Genomic DNA, 23,581 nt, shown 5'->3' on the forward strand with positions numbered 1-23,581 from the left:
AGCTGGTGCTTAGGTAGTTGTTTTGTACCCTATGCATGTGCTGTTGGTTATCTTTGTGCACGACAGCTTCATACTTCCTCGCTGAATGCCACCACGATCTTTAGATCCCGTCTCTAGTTCATTACAGTCAGCCTAATGGGAAGAGTGGCTACCGTCCCTCACAGCTTGGTGGTGTTCTCAGCTTTAAATAAGGAGGCTCTTCATCTTCCAGGTCATTACTGAAAACAACAAATATCACCACCAAGCTCTGTGATTTACCTGTCTGTTTTGACAGAAAACCAGCGATAGCCATTCTCCAACTGATGTCCTGTTCAGCTTAGCAGGAGCTCTGTGGTGGTTTCAAGTTCATGTGATTATCGGCATCTAAAGATGTAACTTCTCCCACACGTGTTAAGTTCTCCTACTTATACAGAAGGCAGCTGGGTTTATTTGCTATGATTTATAACTGGTAGTTCTATGTTAACTGGTACTTCTCTCTTTATGCTCTCCCCTGAAGGGAGAAGCCATTAGCAAGCACTCTGTCCCATTAGCTTTTAAGATGACTGGGAAGATTTAACTTACACTGAATACAGCCAGTGGTTCCCACAGGGGTATTGGCCTCAAACAGCAAGTGGATCACTGGAGCGTTGCAGCATGTATTTGACAACATCTTCCCCACAAAAATCCCCAGTTGGCCCTTTAGGATTCTTTTAAACATTATGAAAGCTGGGGACCCGGCCTTTCTTTTCTGTGTTTCCGAAGGGACAAGATTTTTTTCTCATTTGTTTAAAATAGTTCTTTCCCTTAAGCTGTAGCTTTTGGAATTCTATAATGAAGTGATAGTCTTGGCTGGTATTTTTAAAAAAACTACTTTTTATGATTGCTAGAAAAAACTTGAAATGTGTTTTCCTTTAAGGGTAAGAAACAAAGAAACATGCTATTTTCTTTTAAATTACAGTTATAAAACACTGACCTTGTGATTTTTTCTAGGATATGACTGAGGTTAATCTTTTGAATGTGTTACACTGTAAGCAAGGCAAAGCAAAATCAGAACAGCAAAGTTATCTTTGACATTGTTCCTCAAAAAATGTTTCCAGTTCATCATTTTTTGATCACAATTTGCAAAATTGCTTTTCAGGTGAATACCTGGTGACTTCATAAAATTTGGAAACAAAATACTTATCACTATCTTCACTGCGCTGGTAAGACCATTTCCCAAAAGGGTTTTAGGGTTTGGAGGGGAGAGAACTATTAGAACAGCTTTTTCTGGTGTGCAGTGTTTGCTCCTGGCTTTTTGTAACAAAAAGACTTTCTACCTGCCTGTTTTTCTTTGAAACACTGTGTTTGAGAAAGGTGCTATAGTTAAAAGGTGTATTTTCTTTAAATAATGAAATGTTAGATGTTCTTTTTTGTCATAAATATTCTAGTTCCTTTACACTGAGCCTGGCCTGTGCTGCAACACATAGGAGCATCTAACAGGCATCCAACAGACCAGGTTAGCAGCCATGACTTTGTATTACTCCCGCTCACATGAATTTTGTTAGTACTACATCAAAGGATCACATTCTCAGTCTGAAATTCTGGGTTTTTTCTTCTTTCTGGTGCTTTTTAGGAAGTTCCAAAAATGATAGTGCAGCACATCTACTCAGTGGTGTGGCAGTGAACATACATGTACTCTGTATTCTGACTTTGTGTGAAATATCAGGTCATGTGCACTTCAAGATAATGATTGTGGCCTGAGCCCCAAACTGCCTTATACTCTTGAACACAACATATGGTCAATAATTTCTATTATTTGGCAAAGCTTAGATTTGAGAGACAGCTTTGGTAGAACCACTATATGTCTAGTCACATTCCACTCCCAATACCAGGTATGTTTTCTTCATCTTTTGATAAATATTTAGGAGTGTACCTATTAAAAATTCCCACAAAGACACAATGCTGTTCTTCATACATTTCTCCTTTGAGAGCAAGAATGGGAGAACACATTGTGTGTGTTCATTTTAATCATATATCTGAATGTGATTCTGGATTAGTACGGCTTTCAGCCTGGTGTAAGACTGTACTCAGTTCTGCATAGGTTAGAATATGGTGTTCACCTGTCACTTGAGAAGAGAGGTGGATTTAAGCAGGGAGCACACAAGTTCTCTGTACCACTTGGAAAGGAGCCTGCTGTGGGGAAAAAGGAAAAGATTTCCAACATCCCTCTGTGTTTCTGTGGTTTTAATTCTCTCCGGCAGGCCAGCCACAGTCTTTGCATGACTTAGTGAGGAGATCGCTGTTGAACTCCTGGGAATTAAACTTTCTCACCAGGCAGGAGGGGACCAATATTGCAGAGGGATTCCTCAGCTCCTGGATCCCAGGTATATTCCAGCCCCAACCTAGACTTAGAAGAAGGTGGAAAGGATGCTTTTGTCATTGTCTTTACTCTGAATATTTTAACTCTTGTAAATAATTATTTTTTCAAGTATAATGCATTATTTATAGCAAAAGTATATTGAGCTGTCTGGTTTAGTTGACCAAATGATGTTATATTGCCTACCTAACCTTAATCAGAAGGTAATTGATTATTCATTTACCTGATACCATATACTTCTAAAGTTCTGGAAACAAATACCTGCCTTATAAAATTGAATTAAAATTTTTCTTTCAAGACCCAAGTGCTGCTTTGAGGCAATCAACAATATAACATGAATGACACCAGGCCCCAGTCTCTGTTCTTTGTCAGTCTGCCGGAGCTACAAAAACTCTGTGCCACTACAGTAACACTGAGTTCTCAGATACCGGAAACTGAGACAAGGAATACACAGATAAAGATTTGCAGGTAAAGAGTTTTGAGGGTTATTATTTTCAGAAGCTGTTTGTGGTTGTTATTGAAAGATTTTATTAGCGGTACTGGAGTTAACCGTAATAAAATCAGCAACATTCTTACCAGCAGCAAACAGTATAAAATTGTTGAAAATTTTATGGGTTTTTTCCATGGGGGACTTGCTGGCTATTGGGGAAAAGAACACATTTCTATTATGTTTTAAATGTCATCGGTTAAAACTAACAAGGCCACCTACTTCAAATTAATAAATAGTTAAAATTAATCTGTGTTCACATGCAAAGTTGGAGTGCTTTAGGAACATCTTTTGAGTTATTGTATTGCTTTATGTAGGTTGAGACTGAGTGAAAAGAATACTCGGAAAGCATATGTACGCCTCTTAGTGTTCACCAAGTGTTATGTCATTCCCTTTAATAGGAAAACAAATAAATAAGAAATTCTGCCAAAATAAATGCTTTTGGAGAGTTCTGTTCATGTGCCAAAGGCCTGTAGTCTTTGTAGTCTTTGTCTTAGACCACTATGGGTGGGTTAAGAGCAAGTAACTTGGACTAGTCCAATATATTATACTGAACCACTGGAAACCAATTAAAAGTGGAATGTATTCTGATTGCAGAAGGTGAGGAAAATAAATTTAAGCTGAGACAATCAAGTATGGAAAATTATTTTGGAACTTTTTTCTTTTTTTTTTTTTTTTCAATAGACAGTTATTATTCCTGTATCAAGACATCCTTTCTGCACCTGTTATTGGAACACTAAATCAACTTTCAGTTGTAATGGCGGTCAGTATCAGTGTGTAAATAAGTATAAGTAGTTACATACTATTAGGATGAGCGGAATGCGTCTCACTCAAAAGAGAGAAGCAGCAATATGTTTTGCTGAGGTAAAATAATAATTTGACAGAGTTCAGTAAGTTTGATGGAATTTAACAAAGTTTTAACAGTGGTTTGACAAGGTTCAGTAAGTTTGATGACAAGGTTCATCTTATTACTTACTGCATGGAACAAACACACAAAGGAAAACTGAGTTAGAATGGCTCATACAGAGACCAGAGGTGTGAAGAGTAAAGAGGAACCTCCCATTGAATCATGAGGCTCAGAGTGGACCCCCTTGCTTTCTAAACTCCTTTTTGGAGCCTAGGTGTGGCTGGATCCAGTGTTGGTCTCAGACTTGATCAACAGTTCATGTCTAATAGAATTATCCATACAATGTTTATAATATCTGAGTAGCTACATGGATTAGTAATACTTCATAGCATGCTATCAGTCACTTACCGAGGATTTGTCATGGATAAGGGATCTTTCTTCCTTGGGTCAGGAAGGATCTCTTAGTCTCAGGTAAAGAATCTCTAACCTTGAGAAGCATCCCTGCCTAAGGGGAGAGTCACCTGACATGCAGGCCAGCTGCCTATCAGGGAGAGCTCAAATTGGGCCCATCTTGATTTTAATATTTATAGGGTGAAGTAGTTGGCTGCTAGTCAGTAGTATAGACAAGACAGATGTCTTCAGTTTAGCTCTTATATCTTATTCTGTACTTTATCTTGTACTTTGGATTTTGAAACCACCTTTTGAAATATTCTTCAAGACACCTCCACTCCCTTGTACGTGAGCCAGGGGCTTTCCAGCTCACAAATTCACCCCAAGGACTTGAGGCCCATTGCTTCTTGGTCAGCCTGAACCAAAGTACAGCTAGGAGTCAAGTGTATCCATCACATGTACATGCATGTTTCTCTAAGAAGTGTTTTCTTTGACGATCAAGGATTATGTCATTTAAAGCAAATTTTTATTTTTGTGCATTAGTAATGTAGATGGCAGCTTATGTCTTCAACTCTTTTGATAAAATGGCCTTTTCAGATGGTGAACCCTTTGTGGAACAGAATGGACTCAGTTGGTAAGATGCCACCCAATTCACGATGAGAGCAGCAGGGGCAGAGTTCTGCAACGTTGTGGTGGGCAGTTGTTTGCTTGCTTGTTAATGTATCTTTCACTGGAAATGAGATTATGCTATGACAAATGCCTGAACTAATTTTGGTTATCATTCTCCTTTAAAATACAGGATATGGTGTTTGCTTTAACTATTCCTTAGCCTGTTTTTGTTTGACGAAGTCACGGATGGACCAGAATTTAATTTATCGTTTCCTGAAACACCCCTTAATTTCAGACACTTAATTTTTTTTATTTTTAGATACCATTTTACAAATCAGGAATATGCCAAGCCTACATAGAGAAACAAGGAGCTACTGTAAGTGCTGAAAGATGTCACAGTTCTTAAGATTGTTACACTTCTCTGCAATTGCTGTTGCCAGAGATGAGTATTTTTTGTAGAGCATACAATTTGCACTACAGAAGCCAAGTGGCAGGGCAAAAAAGTCTGTCCCATAGACAACATGTCTCTTATGAACCTGGGTATGGTAGGTATACTTTGTCAGAGTCAAAAGTTTTAAGAAGTTCCTAAGCAATTTCACTACATTTCTCTGCTGCAGTGGGATTCTGATCCTGCTCAGGGTTGTTGGGGTTTGACCTCGAGGCAACGACAGACGTGCCCTTCGGGCCAAAGACCTGCAGGTCTCCTGCTGGTGTCAGGCCCTCTGCATGTGCTCTGTGGGTTCCACAGGTGGGGGTGTTCAGACAACTGAACTGTCTCCCCATTCACGTTTGGGGTTTATCCAGCCTGTATACGACAGTCTCAGAGAACCAAAACAAAAACATAGAGAAGAAATGGAACCCACCAGCTTAACAGCTGATATATTTTTAGACAGTTGTGCATATGATTTACTATCTTCTGGTATGCAATGTTTGCAGGGTTTATGAATGTATGTGTGGATGCACTAGAATCGCTGCATCAAAAAACTGATTGTAGTCAAAGCCAGTGGCTCTCATGATTCATTTGCACAGCCAGTTGGGTGTATTTTCCTTTGTTTCAAGAAGTGTAAGTGTATATCTGGATTAGTAAGACACATACTGTTCAAATATGCTTTCCTTACAAAACTGCTTTATGTTGATATGTGTAACTGACCTGTCATTGTTCGATTTTCTAACACCAGCAGATTAGTAGTACGAAGTATATTTAATAACCATGAGCTGCAAGCAGATCCTTGCAGGATCTCATTGGAAACATCCTCCTGGATGTGTGTTAGTTAACTCTTTTTAACCTGTTGTAATTAGTTTATTTTTCTTGACCAATGCTGTCAACAGAAAGCTGTGCAGGACAAGCAAGCAGTAAGGCAAGTCATACTGCTGGGTGAACAAAGTTATGTTTATCTATTGTTCTTGTGATTGGAAGAAAATGTCTCTGGTCTTGAGTTTGACAGCAGAGTTAATACATGTAAATTTCAGATGTTGTGCCTATTGTCTGGAAAGAGATGACTATCTAGTAAAGTACTCTATATAGTCCAATTAGTCTTTTCCCCAAGTCTATTATCAGTGAAAACATTACATGAATTGCAGTGCACCTTACTTCTATGATGCATGAAATCTAAATGCCTACATCAAATATTGTGCTAACTTTCTCTTGTAGCTAAGTAGATGAAAAGTAAAGATGTCTAACATATACTAGGATTTGGCTCCAAGATGCAGTAGCAGTATCTTTGATTAAATTTTGACTGAAGCCTTTAAAAAAAAAAAGTTAAATTATTAATGTATTTTTCTTTTCTCACTGATGTTATTAGCTGGAAGCACCACAAACAGTTAGTCCAGCCATTCTCCAAACCTGTCTCTCCTACACGCTTACAGCCAGACTGGCACCCAGATGGAACAAGGCTGGTCATCTCTTGGTGCAAGGTATTTGACTCACCTGGGTCAGAGATCAAGCATTTAGGTTTCAGTTCTTTATTGTTGTATTTATTTTCCATAATTTAATTTCCATCATTATTTCATTTCCACCACTATTTAGTTCATTATATTAAATTATTTAATTCATTTATCCTATGATTTTTTTCTTTGACTGCATTTTTATTGTTCCTTTATCCAAGTTCAATGATTCAAGTTAACAATTTGAATGGACATATCATTCACTTTTTCATCTTCTTTCTCATCTTTGAAATAATTATTTCAACTGAACGCAACATACCAGATTAATAATTTCCAAACCAAATATTGTTGGACAGTAAATGTCTTCTAAAAGTTGGGCCTGTTTTTCAGATTCATGCTTTTATCAGTGGCACTTCTGCACATAGTTTGCATGCTCTTCTAATATAGAAGTGTTTTTCTGTCAGCCCATCTCCTTCTACCAAGTTCTGACTTTTCAGGTGGTATTTCCTTGGCCTGACATCTCTCTACTAACTCCTGTGTAGGATAAATGTGAATTATCAAAGTGTGGAAAAACAGATGTGTTTCAGATACTGTGGTGTGCTCTTATTAAGTACAGCAATTGTATAGATCATTCCAAATATACATTGAGAAAAGTGTATATGTTATTGTCTTATTTCCAGCCACAATATTAACAGTATCCTGTTTTCGTATCTTCAAAATATATAGTGCTCTGAATGAAATCAACTTATTCAGGAATAGCACCTAGAAGTAGAGGGTTAGATGGTAGCTGGTATAAAACTGATTCAAATGAAAGACATTGACTAACAGCAATGTGACCCTGCTACATGCAGCTTGTCTAATCATATATGTTGCTAAAGCTGGGCAAAACTGATGATATATGGTAAAATATGTAGTAATACTATACAGATTTGCTTTTGAACCTGAGAAATTTGTTAACTGCTAGTCAATTAAAAATAGTTCAATGTATAAATTCCTTACTGGAAGGAAAAAATGATGTATAAATTGCTGTCCACTAATATACTTCCATATATCTTTTTTTTATAAGAGGTTAATAAATCAGTGAAAAGTTAATTGATAGAGGGGGTTTTCTCTCCTTAAAAGGAACAAACCTTTCAGCATTCATAGCACACACAAACAAAACTGTGCGATTTCTCCTTTTCTTTCTTTTCTTTATTGCATTAAGACATTTGACATATCGTTTAGAAAATAATGTCTATCTATTTCATTTATTAAGGTAAAGATTTTTTGTCTCATTCAGGAAGGCAAAATGCTGTTGGTAAGTACAGTGTTTTGTTAATGGTAAACTTGTGAGAGCAAGGTATAGTTATGTACTTTCATACTGGCATGGTCTTGGTATTACCAACACAATGTCTTTTTGTATTTCATTCTGAAATAACGTCTGTCAAAATACACTTGATGGCAGATGATGCTCTGTATGTAATAGTTGTCAGCTCAACTACGCCTTTGAAAATTTACCCACAAAAAAAGTAATTTTCCTACTGTTAATCTACAGCCATAGATTGAAATTTACCATTTAAAAGTTATGATTATTACAATTAAATGCACTTGCCTCAAATTATGTGTCTTGCAAGTGATGTGAAAGTTCCATAAAAACAGATAGGAAAATGAGCTAAAGTGACTGTCCTGTATGTACTACCTTTGCTGTTCACAAAAGTCACAAAGCATGCTGCTTAGCTGTTACAAAAATTACAAAGTAATATTTTTATTCCACTATAAAAATCAAAGATTGCTTTGGGGGATGCTGGAGCCTAAATTTGTAACAGAGACATATGTTGAGGAATGTAACACATTTAGTCCCTATGCTACAGCTTGCTCAGAGCTGGGTGAATGTTCTGGAGATGTGTCAGTAAATGCTTGCCTTGCTCATATAGTCTTTCCTATTGACCACTTCTGGATGTGTAATACTGGGCTAGATGACTCAGTACAGCCAATGTTTGTAAGAACTACATTGGCTTTGAAAATGGCTGTTTGTGTATCAAGGATGTGAGTATCAAGCATCCAGTTGCATGGACAGCCATAAGTTCCTAGGGAGGTATACTGTATGGATGGTAATTCATTATTATTTTAATTTTTCACAGTTAAAATGCACTTAATTTTAATTTCCATGCTGAGGAAGTCTAGCCTTTTGATTTTCAAATGCAGCATTTTGACTAACAATTACTTTAAATAAACATTTGGTTTAGCTCTCCGTCCAACAGATGAACTGTAGTTCAAAACAGGGCTTTGCGCTTTGGTTTTATTTTAGTTATAGACCTCAATGTATCAGAGAGACAGCTTTGCATCAGTGTGGAGCCTTGCTCAATTCGGTTGCCACCCCCTGAGGTATATTTTCTATTTTTGTCTTATTAATCTTTATCTTCTTTTCTGTTAGGTGACTTGCAATTAGCGTGATGGGGCTAGAAGTGCTTATTTCTGATTGCATTATGACAGTAATCATATTCATTGAATATCTGCATCTGTTTTAAGTGCATAACATCCATATAATATCGCTATTGATGCATTCTAGCAAGCATTGTAAAATTGAGATTCTAGTCTAACTAAGAGACCTTTCAAAAAATGCTAGCAGAATATAGTAGTGAAGTGTGTTCATGATTCTAGATTTCCTTCTAGCAGTGTTTTCTAGAAAAGGCATTCACTATCTCACTGTAACACATAGACAGTTTTGAGTAACATCTTAAAAGCAAAGCTACAGGTAAGTTGTCGGCACTATATTTAAAGTTCCTGTATATAATTATTCTGGAATCTGCTTCCTTTTCTATGCAGCTTCCAAAATACTGGAGCAGCCTGGACTATGCTGCTTGTAAGCATAATTAATAAATTGTTTAAGAAATCATGGTTGAGGTTGAAAAATTACCATCCTTTGTGGCAGCCATGTTACCTTTGTTGAATATGTCCATACATAAAGGGGCATATTTGTCAGGCTTGCTGGTTTCTTCCAAAATAAGTATTTCTGATCCAAACTCTTCTTTCTTAGAATAGAAGAATAGGATTTCTTCTATGACCTAGTTGGACAGCATAAACATTAATGCTATCTATAGGAATCCAGTTCCAGAATTACACAAAGCAATGATGGAAGCCATCATTATGTGGCTTCATTATCAGTTTGATCATTTTAATACTATTCTAAAACAGAAATGGCCAGATTTTCTTGTCAGTGAATAAATGCAAACCCTGGTAGATTATAGAGAGAGAAAAAGTTTCTCAGATCTCAGTGTTTGATTGATTGGCCTCTACAGTCAAATATTTTCACATTGTGAAAATGTGTGGTGTTTTTTGACTTCTCACAGGGTGAAACTATATGTTTCACATTAATTCTGTTGCTTGGATCTTTGCACTTGATTAGGCAAAGTAGCATACACAGTTACTGGACTGTCAAACATGGGTTTCTGATTAGAACTTTAAAAAATGTGCATGGAAGTGAGACAGTTCTTAGTTTGATAAAATTCCTTCTGTACTCTTACTTATTAAAACACTTCAAATAGATTTTAAATCTCACTGATTTAAATAACCTTTAAACCTTGTACTGACATAACTCTTGGAAGTGTAGGCTGTAATATAAGATAGTGTGCAATTTGATAATGGGAATATCTTCTGAAATGATCAGTCTGTGACAGCTGATAAAGGAATAATAATGTATAAGCTTCAGTGTATTGTGATACACAATTATTTTGGAAAATTTTAGTTTTGTACTGCTGTGGAATTATTTGCAACTAACTTATTTTTTCTGTTTTAAGCTGGGAGATTTTGATATTTCAGCAAACACCTTAAAGCTGTTTGACAGCAATGAAAATACAGTTATTCACCAACATTCCATATTAAGTAACTGGTGCTATGTTTTGCCAAGGTAGGAGTCTCTTTACATTTCAGCAGAAACAAACATTTCCTGGAATGTTTCCCATATGAATTGTGAATTTGACACTAGTGATAAGAACACTTTCGGTTTACAGTCTGTTTTACATTCAGGAATCTTTCTTTTTTTAGTTTTATGGTCTCAGTGTTACAGAAAATGAGAAAAATTAATCAGTGAATCATAAATTACACATTTAAATATTATTTCAATTTTAGTAATCTGCTACATCTGTGATATGCAAGAGAATTAATTTTTCTGAAATATTATTTTAGCAGAAAGTGTCAATATAAAGAAAAAACATATTTCCAGCTTTGCCACAAACTACCTCTATTTTCACCTATGATGTTAATCATAAAAGTATGAGACGTAATGATATATTTGCTTTTGTTCTACATTCACTGGTAGTGAGTATTACAGACAAGAGAAAATTAGACTTGTAGGTGCCAAATTCTTTTCCATACTTCAGGAAATAGTGCTATTGTTCTGTCATAAACTTATGAGCTAAAGGTGCTAGTCCTCAAAATATAAAAATAATCCATAAATACTTTCAATGCCAAAAATTATTTGCTTTTTTTTCCTCAAAAAGTCAAATATATTTTCAGCTGAGTTTTATGACACCCTTTCTAAGCATCCCTTCTTTACCTATGCATAGCATGAAAATGGGTCAGATCATAAACATCAGCCACATAATTCCTCCAGAATCTCCTTTCCGTTCATATAAAGAATTTCAGATACACTGGAAGAATCTGGTAAGAAACAATATACACTGCTTTCATTTTTCCCTCCCTTTTTTTACCTATGGAGTTTGTATTTGTAATACAAGTTTGTGGGTTTTTTTAAGTATGGATATATTCTTCCAGAGGATCTTGAAGAGACAAAAATATACTTCAGTGTTTACTTCAAACCAATCGGGGAAAGGTTCTTTACGTATCCTTTCAGAATATTTTTGTTACGTTTCCTCTACTACACTTCTAGCAAAGGTCTAAATTTTCATTTTTGAATGTGCCACATTTTCTTCTTCCATAACTTTGTAGAAGTCAGTAGAGAATTTTTTCACTAGACAAATTGGAACAAAATATTTAGTCAAGTCTCTTTGTCCTAGTATTGAATAATAGTAAGTCAAATAGAACAGCTTCACAGCTTCTGTAAACATGGTAATGCCACTCTAAATGGTGATGTAAAAGGAGGAGTTAAATTCCCGTAAGAATATGGCTAACAAAGACTTGTTTTAAAGAGAATTTTCCTGCTAGGAAAAACTAGGCTAGGGATTACTTATATTGAGTAATCTTTACTGTGGTAGTTTAGTATGGTATAATCATTTTGAAGTCCTGTAACTTTATAAGCTTCAGTCCCTTCAGAAAATAAGTGCTTTTGTTCACCTTTTTGAAAAAGCTTTAGACATGTCATGCTTTCTTCTCAACCAATATGAATCATAATTATAGACATGTAAAGAAGCTTGTTATGTATCCCTGAACACTTATTCAGGTACCCTTTAAGTTGCATCCGAAGTCAGCCAGTGCAGTATTTCCCTAGAACAGATTCAGAAAATGTGTTGAATTCTTTTCTTTCTGACATGAAGCGTAATCTTTCACATATATGTGGATTTCCAGTAAAGATGACAAGTAAAGCACTTTATGCTACACAGGAACTCTTCAGGGCTCCGGTGCGTGTACCTTTTTTTTATAAACATATTAATGGCATGTACTTTGTTCACCATATGAAGTGGTCTTTATCATATTCAGAACACAGTGAGAGCATAAAACTATGCTTTTCGCAACAAACAACTATCAACTATGTAACTTTTAATTAAAAGTGTAATTAAATATGATATTGCTATTTGCCATTGTTATGTTGTTGTTCACATCACAAATACATTAAAAAGTTGGACTTAGTGTTAATTAGTTGATATCAATATTTGCAATTCTATAGACCTTATTTTATAGTGGATATCCAGAACTTTCTCACACCTTTTCCATAATAATAACAACAATAACAACAATAAAATCATTATTATTAAATTAAAAAAACAAAAAAAACAAAAAAAAACAAGAAAAATACAAAGTTCTGTGGACTTACACATTTAAAAACACTCAAGCTGTAAGATTTACTCCATGGCTGGTAATGGAAAAGAGGCAAGGAATCAGAACTCCTTTAATTTGAAGTTGCAACAAAGGCTGAGACTCAAATTTTTCTTTGGTAGTAGTGTGTGAAAGAAGAAATGAAGTAATTAATTCTGAACAAAGAATAGTGACAGAAATTGCAGAGACTGTAAAATACTATAATCCTCTTTCAGAAAGCAGTTCCTGTTTATGTCTCTTCAGTGATCAAAGCTAGAATGGCTCCTCTTTGTCATCTGCAGTTTTTATAGACAACCAAACTGTCTTTTGCTCAGAATACAGATGCCTTTAGAAGTCTTAAGAGACGAGGAGCCCTGTCAGTCAAACTCTCTGCAGACCCCCTGAAAAGGGGTAGGCATTACCCAGTTGGAAAGCACTAAACCAAGATAATGACTGTAACTTAAGTCTTTCCTTCTGAGAAATACGATATTCCAGCATAGTTTATAAACAAAGAACTGGGGGGAGGAGAAGACAAATCTTCATTTATAGTGGCAACAAAATATTGTTTAAAAATATAGTTCATTTTAATTCAAAATAGGAAAATGTATGGTTATATATTGTGATGTATATTGGTTGGTATGATTTAGTGATGCATTAGGTGGCACTATCAGACTTTTAAATTCAGTTCATTCAATTTAGTAACTCTTGTTGTATTGCAGGAAATAAAATCTAAGCATATGAAATTGGCTGGTGAGATGGTTTGTGTAGTAGCTCTAACGCAGGCTCCTCCAAGGAAACAGACTTTGCCTAGAATTTCTTCACCATGCAGTATGGAAAACAGCCACTGGATGGAGCGTTTGTTCAAAGAGCCAGAAACACACACTTTTCCGAGTAGCCGTAAGGATACGGAAAAGGTTAGCATCGGAGCAACAGAGAAATCACTGAATTATAGGCAAATACCAGAAGTACCAGAGTTACCAGTTGTGAAATCTTTAGGAATGCCTGTAAATTCAGCCTTTGAACTACCCCCCAAAAAAGTCAGCAAAATTATACCAATTTTCAAAGGAAAGTTGATGCAAATGAATGGAAAGCCCACAAATCAAATGAATGGGAAGAAAAGAGAACATGCTGAAAGACATTCACCAATAAAAATTATGGATGTTTCATCTTCTATGCTGAATGTGTGCAAGTCTAGCATAACTCAGGTTTACAAACCTGTTCAAAATATGTCAGTCAAAAATCCTACTCATAGCAGCGTACTTCAGGTAATGAATGCGAAAACATACGTGAAACATGATATACCTGTATTTCGGTGGAAAACAGAGTCTGGTGGACAAATGACTAATTCCGATTTTTCTGATAACTCGACTTTGGGTGGGAATTCAAATGAAGTCAACCACAAAAAGGCAAATCCTCCTTCTTTTCTTAAGAATGCTGGGTCAGTGCTTCAGAAATCGAACATCAATCTGAGTCTGAATACATATCCATCTCCTACTTCCAGTGCAAGAAGGGGAAAAAAGTTTGCAAGTCAAAATACCACGCAAGTTCTTGAGAAACAACACCAGTCAAAGAAAGTACATTTGCAGATTTGTAAATTAGACAATGAAATGACAAATTCCAGTTTATCACAGCAACAAACAAAGAGATCAAATGAAGGAGTAGAGATAAATATTCATGAATCTGTCTTAAATGGTACAGTGTGCATCTCCAAAAATGAAGAAAATAAAGCAGCATGCCACTCTAAGGTCTATATTGCTAAGACAACCAGTCATCATTCCAAGTCTAACTTTGAACAGGTAAGGTAAATAACAGGGCTCATTCTCACTGGTTCTCACAAATTCAGTATGTTCTAAAACAATGTTAGGCAATAAAGAGCATGACTTTCATCATGTTCTACCATCATTCTCAATAGAGTTTTTTAAAATTTCTATCATATAAGTTAATGTTTTCTTCCTTCTGCTGCTTTTTTTCTGAAAGGGAAGATGATTTACTGTGTTGTCTGAGATACACACTTTTTTTATTTGGGACTTTTAAGGTGGAATAATTAGTTTTCCTTTCTTTAAGACAGTTTATCAAGATTTGTGTGAGGTTAACATGGTGAAATTTTTGGTGTTCAGTCTGTCTTCATATGAAAACATATTCATGAACAGCTCCTGAAAGGAATCTGTAACCTTAGCAATTGCGTAGTGCTGACTGCGGTGTGTGTAAGGCATGGCGCTGTTAGACAAACATGGAAGTTTTGAAAATACAAGTTTAATTACAATTTCACTAAAAGCACAAGTTGCAACAGGAAAAATTCCTAGCGGGCATAAAGAAAAAAAATCTTCAGAGTGAGAATGGTTAAGTGCTGGAATAAGTTGCACAAAGAGGTTGTAGAGTTGTTATCCTTTCAGATTCTCAAAACTTGACTGGATGGGGCCTGAAGCAATGTGATCTAACTTTGAATTTAGCTCTGTTATGAGTAAAAGTTATGATTAGATGACTGCTGGAGGTAATTTACAACCTAAATTTCTATGCTTCTGTCTGCATTTCAGTAAGATAAATAGCTGAGCTGATTTCAGTGCAATTTTTATGAGGATGATATCCCACAGACTGGGCACAGGGATGAAATATGTTGTGCTTATCACTTTTTTCACCTATAAAATTTAATTTGGTAGTTTATTTCAACTTTGTATTATGAGGGCACCTTTTGAAAAAGTAGGTCATTTTAACAAGTAGAAAAATACTGGGGTTTTTTTGCTAATGAAGGTATAAACTTCTATACTTTAAGATGATTACAGGGAACGAGTATCTGACATGTGAAACACTGACCTCAAAACTGACTTCCTCAGTCAAGGAGAGCAACATGGAAGCATCTGTAAAGAAAGGTTGTGCCAGAAGAAGACAGGTAAAAGATGCACACACATAGACCCCTTAATCCAGTCTACAAGGACCTGAATTAAGAGATAAAAAGGAATTTTTAATTTTTTTTCATTTTAGCATGTTCCAGTTAAAATGGGGAAACCAAGAGATCTTATTGAGCCTGCTCTGGATAAAATTAACCTTAGCCAGGATAAAATTAGCCTTAACCATTGGTTATGTTACTGTACTTCAAGGGTGCATTTAAAATGTTTGTCTTCTGCAAAAGATACTACTAAAATGAAAACATTTAATGATGTTACTCAATGTAAATATGTTTCTGAAGCAGATTTTCTGATTCTACAGAAAACAGTTTTATCCTGCCCAATATAACTATGGGCATTCTCAATGGCTCTGTAAGTATCTCGTCTTAAGTGCTTAAATTCAGCAATGTTCTGTAGAGTTCCAAAAGGTTATTTGTAATTAATTCTGGGATTTAAAAGTTATATTATCTTAGTTATTAACTTAATATATTTAAGTTGTTATGGTATTACTAGATGGGGGCAGCAGCAGCAATTAGTAAGTTCCTAATATGAATTATTTTTTTTTTAATACTTTTTCCTCTGGATGCTGCTCTAATGATAGTAGTGTGTACTTTTAAATCCCTCTTCAAAATATTTTTTCATGATTCTTAAATATTGCTTTTACCTACCACTGGGCTACACTTCTGTTTCTAATTATCAGTTCTTTAAAACTCAGTTGTATCTTCCATCTCCTTCTCCTTACAACCACATTCTATACGTTTTTACTACCCAGAAATTAGGCCCATTAGAAGGAACACGTCTCAGGTCTCCAATGCTCAGTACAATTGTATTTTCTCACTTAGATATGTATTATTTCTGCTCATAGCCAACTGAAAATACTGTGCAATAATTCTACAGAATAAGCCAGGTGGAAAAGTTGCACACACTTAAGTCCCTTTTCACCCAGGTTCCCTTGCCTTTTATATTTCATTTCAAGCATGACCATCTGAGGTCTCATTACCCATGCTTGATCTGAAGTGCCTTTGCCTAATCAGATGTTGCAATATATAAACTTACCGTGTCAACATAGTTATTAACTGTTGATTAAGAACTTAAGAGTATGTATCCATAATTCAGATTCTTCCATTTAATTTGCATTTGTAACATTAGATTTTATATGTCTTTTTTTTTTATGCTTTTAAAGCCAAATACAAGACAATTCTGTAATTTTAATGGTAATTAAAAGAGCACAGTTTGTGCTATCCATGCAGGTCAGAAAGGGCCGGTAAAGCAGCCTCAGGGGCCTGCAGCAAGAACGCACTCATACCCCAGAGCTCAGGCTGCAGCAGGGAAGAGAGGAGTTGGTGTGGGGAACGCCAGCCCAGCTGCTCTGAGCTGGCTTCATCCAACTGCAGCTGGGAAAGGCCCTTCCACAGGGCCACAACTGAGTCACTAGTTCCAGGCTCAGCACCACAATGCTACAGCAGTAGAGTCAGGAGTCAGTCTTACAAAGAAAACGAGAAAAACAGCAACTAAAAATAACCGTGGTTATAAGAATAACAACCCCAGGGGTCTGAGTACTGAAGGGAGACTTCCACCATGATACAAATTAAGTGCTGAAGTCCTTTCCCCGCCATCGGGAATGACTCAGCCACACTAGGGCTTGTGAGCATGGAGCTAGCTCTACAGCTTGGGCAGGCTGGACAAGTGGAGAGCTTGTAGCTGGTCTTGCTGTCCTCTCCTGTCCTAGTCATGAGTCACAAGTGTCCCAGGCCATTCCGCTCTCTCCAGGCAGGCTGAGCCCTGCAAACTACTTTTGGGAAGTGGCAGGAGACAGCAAGTTCTCACTTGCCTGCCGCACTGCCCCTTCAGCATTGCCACTGCTGGAGCCAAGCCAGGTGGATGCACAGCTCTAGGGAAGCTTCAGCTGGAGTCTCAGGAATAGGAGAGGGACTTGTCTATTAACTGGGGTAGGAATGGACTCTCCAATACTCATTAGTCTGATTCGTCCTCTCTCCAGATTAAAATACAATGGTGCTGACTGGGGACACTGCTAAATACTTCTCTGAAGAGTAAGCCTTTGTCATTATCTCAAGTTTGGACACCAAAAGTGATGAGTTGGTTTTGAAAGTCTTGGCTGCCAGCATGTAAAAGGCTATTTTCAAAATAGCTCTGGTTTTAGTTATCTACCCACTGTACATATAAACATACTTTAAATTATATTTACATTGCAAAATAGAAACTTTTATTAATTACTTCTCATATCATTCAACTAAGCATTTCACTCAACTTTTTAGTTGAGTTGTTAGCTTAGTATTACTGCTTTGTTTGCTTTACTGTTTTTTTGCCTTTTTTGTTTGTTTGTTTGGTTGGTTTTTGCTAACAGAAAGAAGAAGGTTATTTGAAGTTAAAGAAAGCCAAAAGAAGTACGCCTGCTATTTAGGATGTTCTGGAGTACTGAAACAAAACTCTGGGTATGCTCATTACAAATTTTAAATATTTTTCTTTATTAAAATAATATCACATGTCTGTAATAGTGCCTACTTTTGGATCATTATAATGATACCAGCTGTCTCCAAAGGAATCACTTTACTAAAAAATGGCTTCTAGAGCAAAATAACAAGGTAACAGAAGCTAAGATTCTTGGTTTTATTGGATACTAGCAAATAAAGCTTTCGGGGTTTTTTATAAAACAAGCAATGTTAAATACAAAGGCATCTTGTACTTAGTAGAACTTAGAATTTGGCTTAAATTTGTATTTTGATTGGCTCATTTTCTTTCAGACTAAAATAAACCTGTTTTTTGTACTCCTGAGTTTCATTTGAATCTGAGCTGAAGTTAAAACCATAAACCATTGAAGTGAAGTTATGTGTATTATTTAATATCATTACATGAAATGGGGTGGCTAAATGCTTTTGTGGTGCTAAGATCTAGTCCAAGGACAAAATGGTCCTTCATACAAAATGAATAAATTTAATTTTTTGAACAGATATTTCAACCCACATTGTGGGTGGTTGTCGATAATAGTCTTGCAGGATAGAACAAGCTTTTCCTTTGAATATTCCTTTGGATATTAAGGATACATACGAAAGTTATGAAACCTACCAGTTTTATTGAGCTAATGCCTATCCAAGTTATCAGTACTAAAGCATGCAGGAAAGAGTAGCCTGTACAGTTAACTACTTCGGAGATAAATAGAAGTATATTTATTCAAAAGAAAATATTGATGTAAGCAAGATGGTCACACAGACACGACAGCACAAAAATGTGTATTATACAAAACAAATAGAAAATCATAGCAATAAAGAACCAAAATATAAACTGTGCATCTTTTAATCTGGCTTTTGGCTTCAACATAAGTGATAACAAGTAGCCAAATGTGCATTTTGTCTCAGAGATTCACTTTATGTCTTTCCTTTCTTTATGTAGATAAATTTCCTCCAGTGAACATATATATCAATTGTCTGCTTTCCCTAAAGAAAGTCCATTGTATGGATGGAAGCTCTGCGTATAGGGCCTTCATATCCTATTCTTGCGTCTAGCATTTAATCTCTCCTGCTTCAAGCCAGGCAGTTCAGGCATGGTCCTTCTTCAGAGGTGATCTGTTTTAGCAATTCAGCATAGGTATCTGTAGGTCCAAAGTCTGTGACTTTCACTGAGGACTGATGAACAGGAATGGTGTCTCTCAGAATGGTCAAAACTTTACTTTTTTTGCCTAAATAAAAAAAATCTAATTTTTTTTCTTATTTATGAGTTAAATGCCACAGGATCAAGTTGATCGTGGTAGGTGATGCTTAAACCCTGGAAAGGAAACAGCATCTTCCATAAAGTATTTAAAATACGATTTCTAAGAAGCCCATTGGTATGGGTTCTTCATTGGTGTTGATGATTTAAAAAGAAAACTAGAGCTAAAATAACTTCTGCTATTGGACCAGTGCCTACAATTTTGATTCTGAAAAGCTGTGCTCTGAATTTCTTTATTATGTATTACTACACATGCATTCGGAGTATATGTTTTCATTTGAACACTTGAGAATTACTTGTAAGTTTTCAAATTTACTGTGTAACAAGATTTATGGGTGAGAAGGTCCTACAATGGAATTCAATGATGTAGTCAACAGGAAAGACTTGGATCTATAATTCATGACAATAAAAACATTTTTTTATAATTATCTTGCAAAAAGGGTCAGTTTTTATGACTAACATGCCAAGTTGCACAGCCTCTTTACTTGTCCAGGAAATCACAGCATAATCCTAATTTTTTTTCCTTGTTTTGCTGGTGAAAATAGTGGGTATGTTAATAAAACAATGTGAGAGAAGTATTTAACATTTTAAGAAATTGGACATTTGATTTTAATACTAAAACATTCTAATTTGTTCTCTGGGGAAGGACTCGGGCTTTTCTTTGGCATAAAAGGAGTAGCTAGATATTAAGCATGAGTTTGACATAGCCCCTTCCTGTCCCCATATTTAGGGGTCTGGACTATGCTGGGTACATTGTTCTTTTTCAAGGCCACATAGATTGGGCCAGTGGAACTTCCAAGGCCGCTGAGGTGCCCAGCCCATGGGGTGGGGGCAGGATATCTGCTGCTGAGTGAGCTCTGTAGAGTCTGTTGGGTATGTCTACTAGATTTCCATTGAATTTAATAGGAGTTTTGACATCTAACACATATGTAGAGAGCTAAATGTCTAAATCTGGAGCTCAAAACCATCCCAAGGGTCAGGCTTGAATAGTTATTCAGTTTAAATAAAGATCTGCATGATTACAGAGTTTTCAGAAGAGATTTATAGATTCTTTTTAAGCTATTTTATATTTGCTGTCAAATTAAAAAAAGTCTCCATGCTTAGTCTTTTATTAATGGAAGTCATCCTGTCATTTTCAAGGTCAAAAACTACTATGAAAGGGAAGTTTGGCTTCTAAGACCAGTCATAAGAGCAGAGCTTCTAAAGCAGAGTATATGCTAGTACAGAAAGATGTTTTAAAAGAAAGATTTGCATCATTACAAATGTTGGTGCTAGAACAGACATATTCAAAATAGCAGCGCTGAAGTCCCCAAGCCTTTTCCACTGGTCTGCATAATTCTTCCTATTGCTCTGCTCCTGTGTTGTCATATGATACTGACCTTTGGTTTTAGTTGCCAAAACTCATTTAGCAAATGAGAAGATACAAATTCATCTCATATAGTAATAATAATATTCTTTTACATGAAAGTAATTGCTGCCATTACTGTAAAGTTGTTGTATGAACACAAGCTGAAGGCAGGGGATCCACACAACTGGAATTAAGTAAAATTTCTTAGCAGTTTTGCATATAAGGGCTAGAGATCTATTGGACTGTTTCTTCTAAAAGGTGGATTGGCCCAAGCCAACATTTAGGAATTTCTCTTCTGATTAGAAGGCTGTGTGTGGTACAGAAATTTCAACAAAGCCATCTTTCAAATGCTTTCTTGATGTGAAATATTAGGCCAAAATAATACCTTTTAAGCTATCATATAAATATAATAGCTTGAGCTGGTTTTATGAAGAAACAGTTTTAACTTAAATTTGAAAATATTTGCGTGGAAATTGTATGTGGTGAAAATATTTGGGTTTTCATTAAAAAGGGATTTTGAAAATGTTTAGTCTTTCAATGAAAAAGCAATTCCTTTTATGATGGGGGAAAATTCATTTCCTATTCAAATCTAGTAGCAGAAATAACCTTTGGACTGTGTACCATAGTAGGTTGTTGGTACCTAAATACCTGAGACATACTTCAAAAAATAGATGCTATCATAACATTATTGCTGTTATCCTATCCATTTGTCATTGCTGCAGGACTGTTCCAGGTTAGGGTTAATGTAATTTACTGCATAGTTGACCATTTAAAAATGCTAAACAATTTCTTAAGAGTTAAGAATGTGGCTTGGCTACCTGATCTCAGCTGGTTAAGAAGGTGTGAATAGACTTCTGCAATCAAAGTGCTTTCTTCCAGCACTACAACTGATTGTAATATTTTGAGGGTTTTAAATTTTAAAACCCAGACCTAAGAGGAAGGATAAAGATTTAAGATACCATAGATTTATCAAGAGAGAGAATTCTTTCTTTTTCTGTATAAAAATGCAAACATTTAACTTGAAAGCCCTAAATCCAAACTTCATAAACAGACTGCAAATACAAATGTGGAAGTACAGCAACTTTTGTTTGCATATTAACCATACAATTCTGAGTTGTCTTTTGGTTTCTTTTGTGATCTAAACTTCTTCTATGTTTTCCTTCATTCAGGTTCCCAAGAGGGCATTAACATAATTGAGGATCTCTGAGCTTTGTGAATTTTGCTCTGTTTATTTCACATCACTGGTACCTGTTTCTGGATGAAAACCTGAGGGTTAAATCCATACAGTCAAGTGAATAACAACTTCTCCACACAGTTTAATAAGCCTCTAATGAATTTGAAAATTTAGCTAATTGCTTAGTTTTTGAATCACATTATGTCTGTCCTAGTACTTGCTTACACACTTAATCATTCTTCCAAGTTATTTTGAAGTTTCAAGTCTGTCTTTTTGTGATATAATTATATCTAATTCTTTGCTAAAATGTCTGGTCCTCTTTGTTTCATCAGTAAAACATTCCTAAATAACTTTTCTTTGTCAGGTCAGATGCTTAGGAAATAAACGGTACACTTTTTCTTAGGGGAATAATCTGAAGGCTGGATTTGATTCAAGCTTCTTTAATTCTTGTTATAATTTTTAACGAATTTCCGTTTTCAGAAATGAAACTGCTCTGTAAAAGATTTTTTTAAGCCTGATTGATAACGCCATTCTTCAGCAGTTCATGCAGAATGTGTATAGTTGCCCTTTGTGTAATTTTATCAGCATAAATGTGTCTTCAAGTGAGTCACTTGAAGGTGTAGTTACAAATATATACATATATGCAATTGTTGCCCCATAATCACTGTTTTTAAGTGAGTATTATCGTGTTACCTGAAAAATAAGAATAAAATGACATACTAGCTCCTAAACTCAAATGATAAAAAACTTTAGTTAAACACTTGCTTCGGATATATATTTGCAAAACTTTTTTGCTAAAGGAATTGGTACAATGGAACTTTACGTGCTTTATGAAAACCTTTTTAGGTTTATATTGCTATAGCTGTATTTTTATTTACCTCATTTTCCAAAGCAAGATTTTGCCCTACTACAATGACAACTTTTGGGTTGTTTTGTTTTTTTCTTGAATGGTGACTGTTAACATAGCTCTAATTTAATGGTGCCGGTGTTTAAAGGAAGTGGGCACTTCAACAACATGCAACTCTCTCATACATAATATAAAAAAATACAAAACAACACAAGTATTACAAAAATTAAAGCAATATGCTCAGCAAGAAATCAAATATACTTACATTTTGTCATGAAATTGGTATACAAAGCTACTTTTCAAATGCTGTGGATTAGTTATTCTTTCATAGGTTTGACTATAGGTAGTTGATCTTTTTCTTGTCTTACAGTATGAAAAAGCCTGTAGAGCAGTTGCATTTCTATTGCGCTATATAAATTAATGCTTCATCTGATATCTTTCCTATTGTTGCTTTCTAAATGCCTCTGGTTGCCAGCATTTGCCTTGTATTATAGTAGAAGTCATTTTGCATTGTCCTTGCATTTTCAAATGTTTACATCATTTTGTGTTATCTATTATAATACTCAAAATACAGAAAATTTAATTATTGCAGATCCAATTTCTTCCATTTAAAATAAACTATTGAACTACTCATTTGTGTTAAATTGCCAAATACTTCCTAGTCTATGCTGTAAGGGAGGACCCTGTTATTCAGCCCCACCCACCCACTCCTTGTAAATGTGTAGTAAGGTGTTGATAGTGAGCGGAAACATGCTGGGTGCAGGAGTGGCGCTGGAAATGCCACTAATGTGGAGGAAGAATTAGTGCTGTGGCTGCCTGCGGAGGATTTGGCGATGCTGAAGGGACCTTCAGTCCTGCCTTACCCTTCACTGTTTGTATGGAGGGCTTGTAAGAGCCCATCTCAGTTTCTCCTTTTAACTAGTTCTTACTAACTGGGCAGAATACCCTCGCTTCTGGCAGGTTCGTGAAGCTGTCAACGCACAGGAGGCCTCAATGTCTAGGATCGCTTGGAGCCTCCACTTGTGGTGTCTGCAGGTTTGATTCCTCAAGATAAAAGGAACAGACCCCTCCACCTGCCCCAAAATATATAGATGTACATCAGGAAC

General features: G+C 35.9%; 1 protein-coding gene across 1 annotated transcript; it reads left to right on the forward strand.

The window, feature by feature from the left end:
* Positions 1-2,239: 2,239 nt before the first annotated feature.
* On the forward strand, positions 2,240-21,843 carry C27H18orf63 (chromosome 27 C18orf63 homolog). The gene is made up of 15 exons (XM_049830290.1): positions 2,240-2,342; positions 2,634-2,803; positions 3,507-3,585; positions 4,988-5,044; positions 6,471-6,582; positions 7,808-7,849; positions 8,840-8,916; positions 10,329-10,438; positions 11,097-11,193; positions 11,286-11,371; positions 11,930-12,107; positions 13,221-14,297; positions 15,272-15,388; positions 17,749-17,836; positions 21,624-21,843. Exons 2-14 carry the CDS (start codon positions 2,670-2,672, stop codon positions 17,803-17,805), a joined length of 2,223 nt encoding a protein of 740 aa, XP_049686247.1. The 5' UTR covers positions 2,240-2,342; positions 2,634-2,669; the 3' UTR covers positions 17,806-17,836; positions 21,624-21,843.
* The last annotated feature ends 1,738 nt before the right edge of the window (positions 21,844-23,581 follow it).

Source organism: Accipiter gentilis, chromosome 27 (genome assembly GCF_929443795.1).
Source record: "Accipiter gentilis chromosome 27, bAccGen1.1, whole genome shotgun sequence".
NCBI lineage: Eukaryota > Metazoa > Chordata > Aves > Accipitriformes > Accipitridae > Astur > Astur gentilis.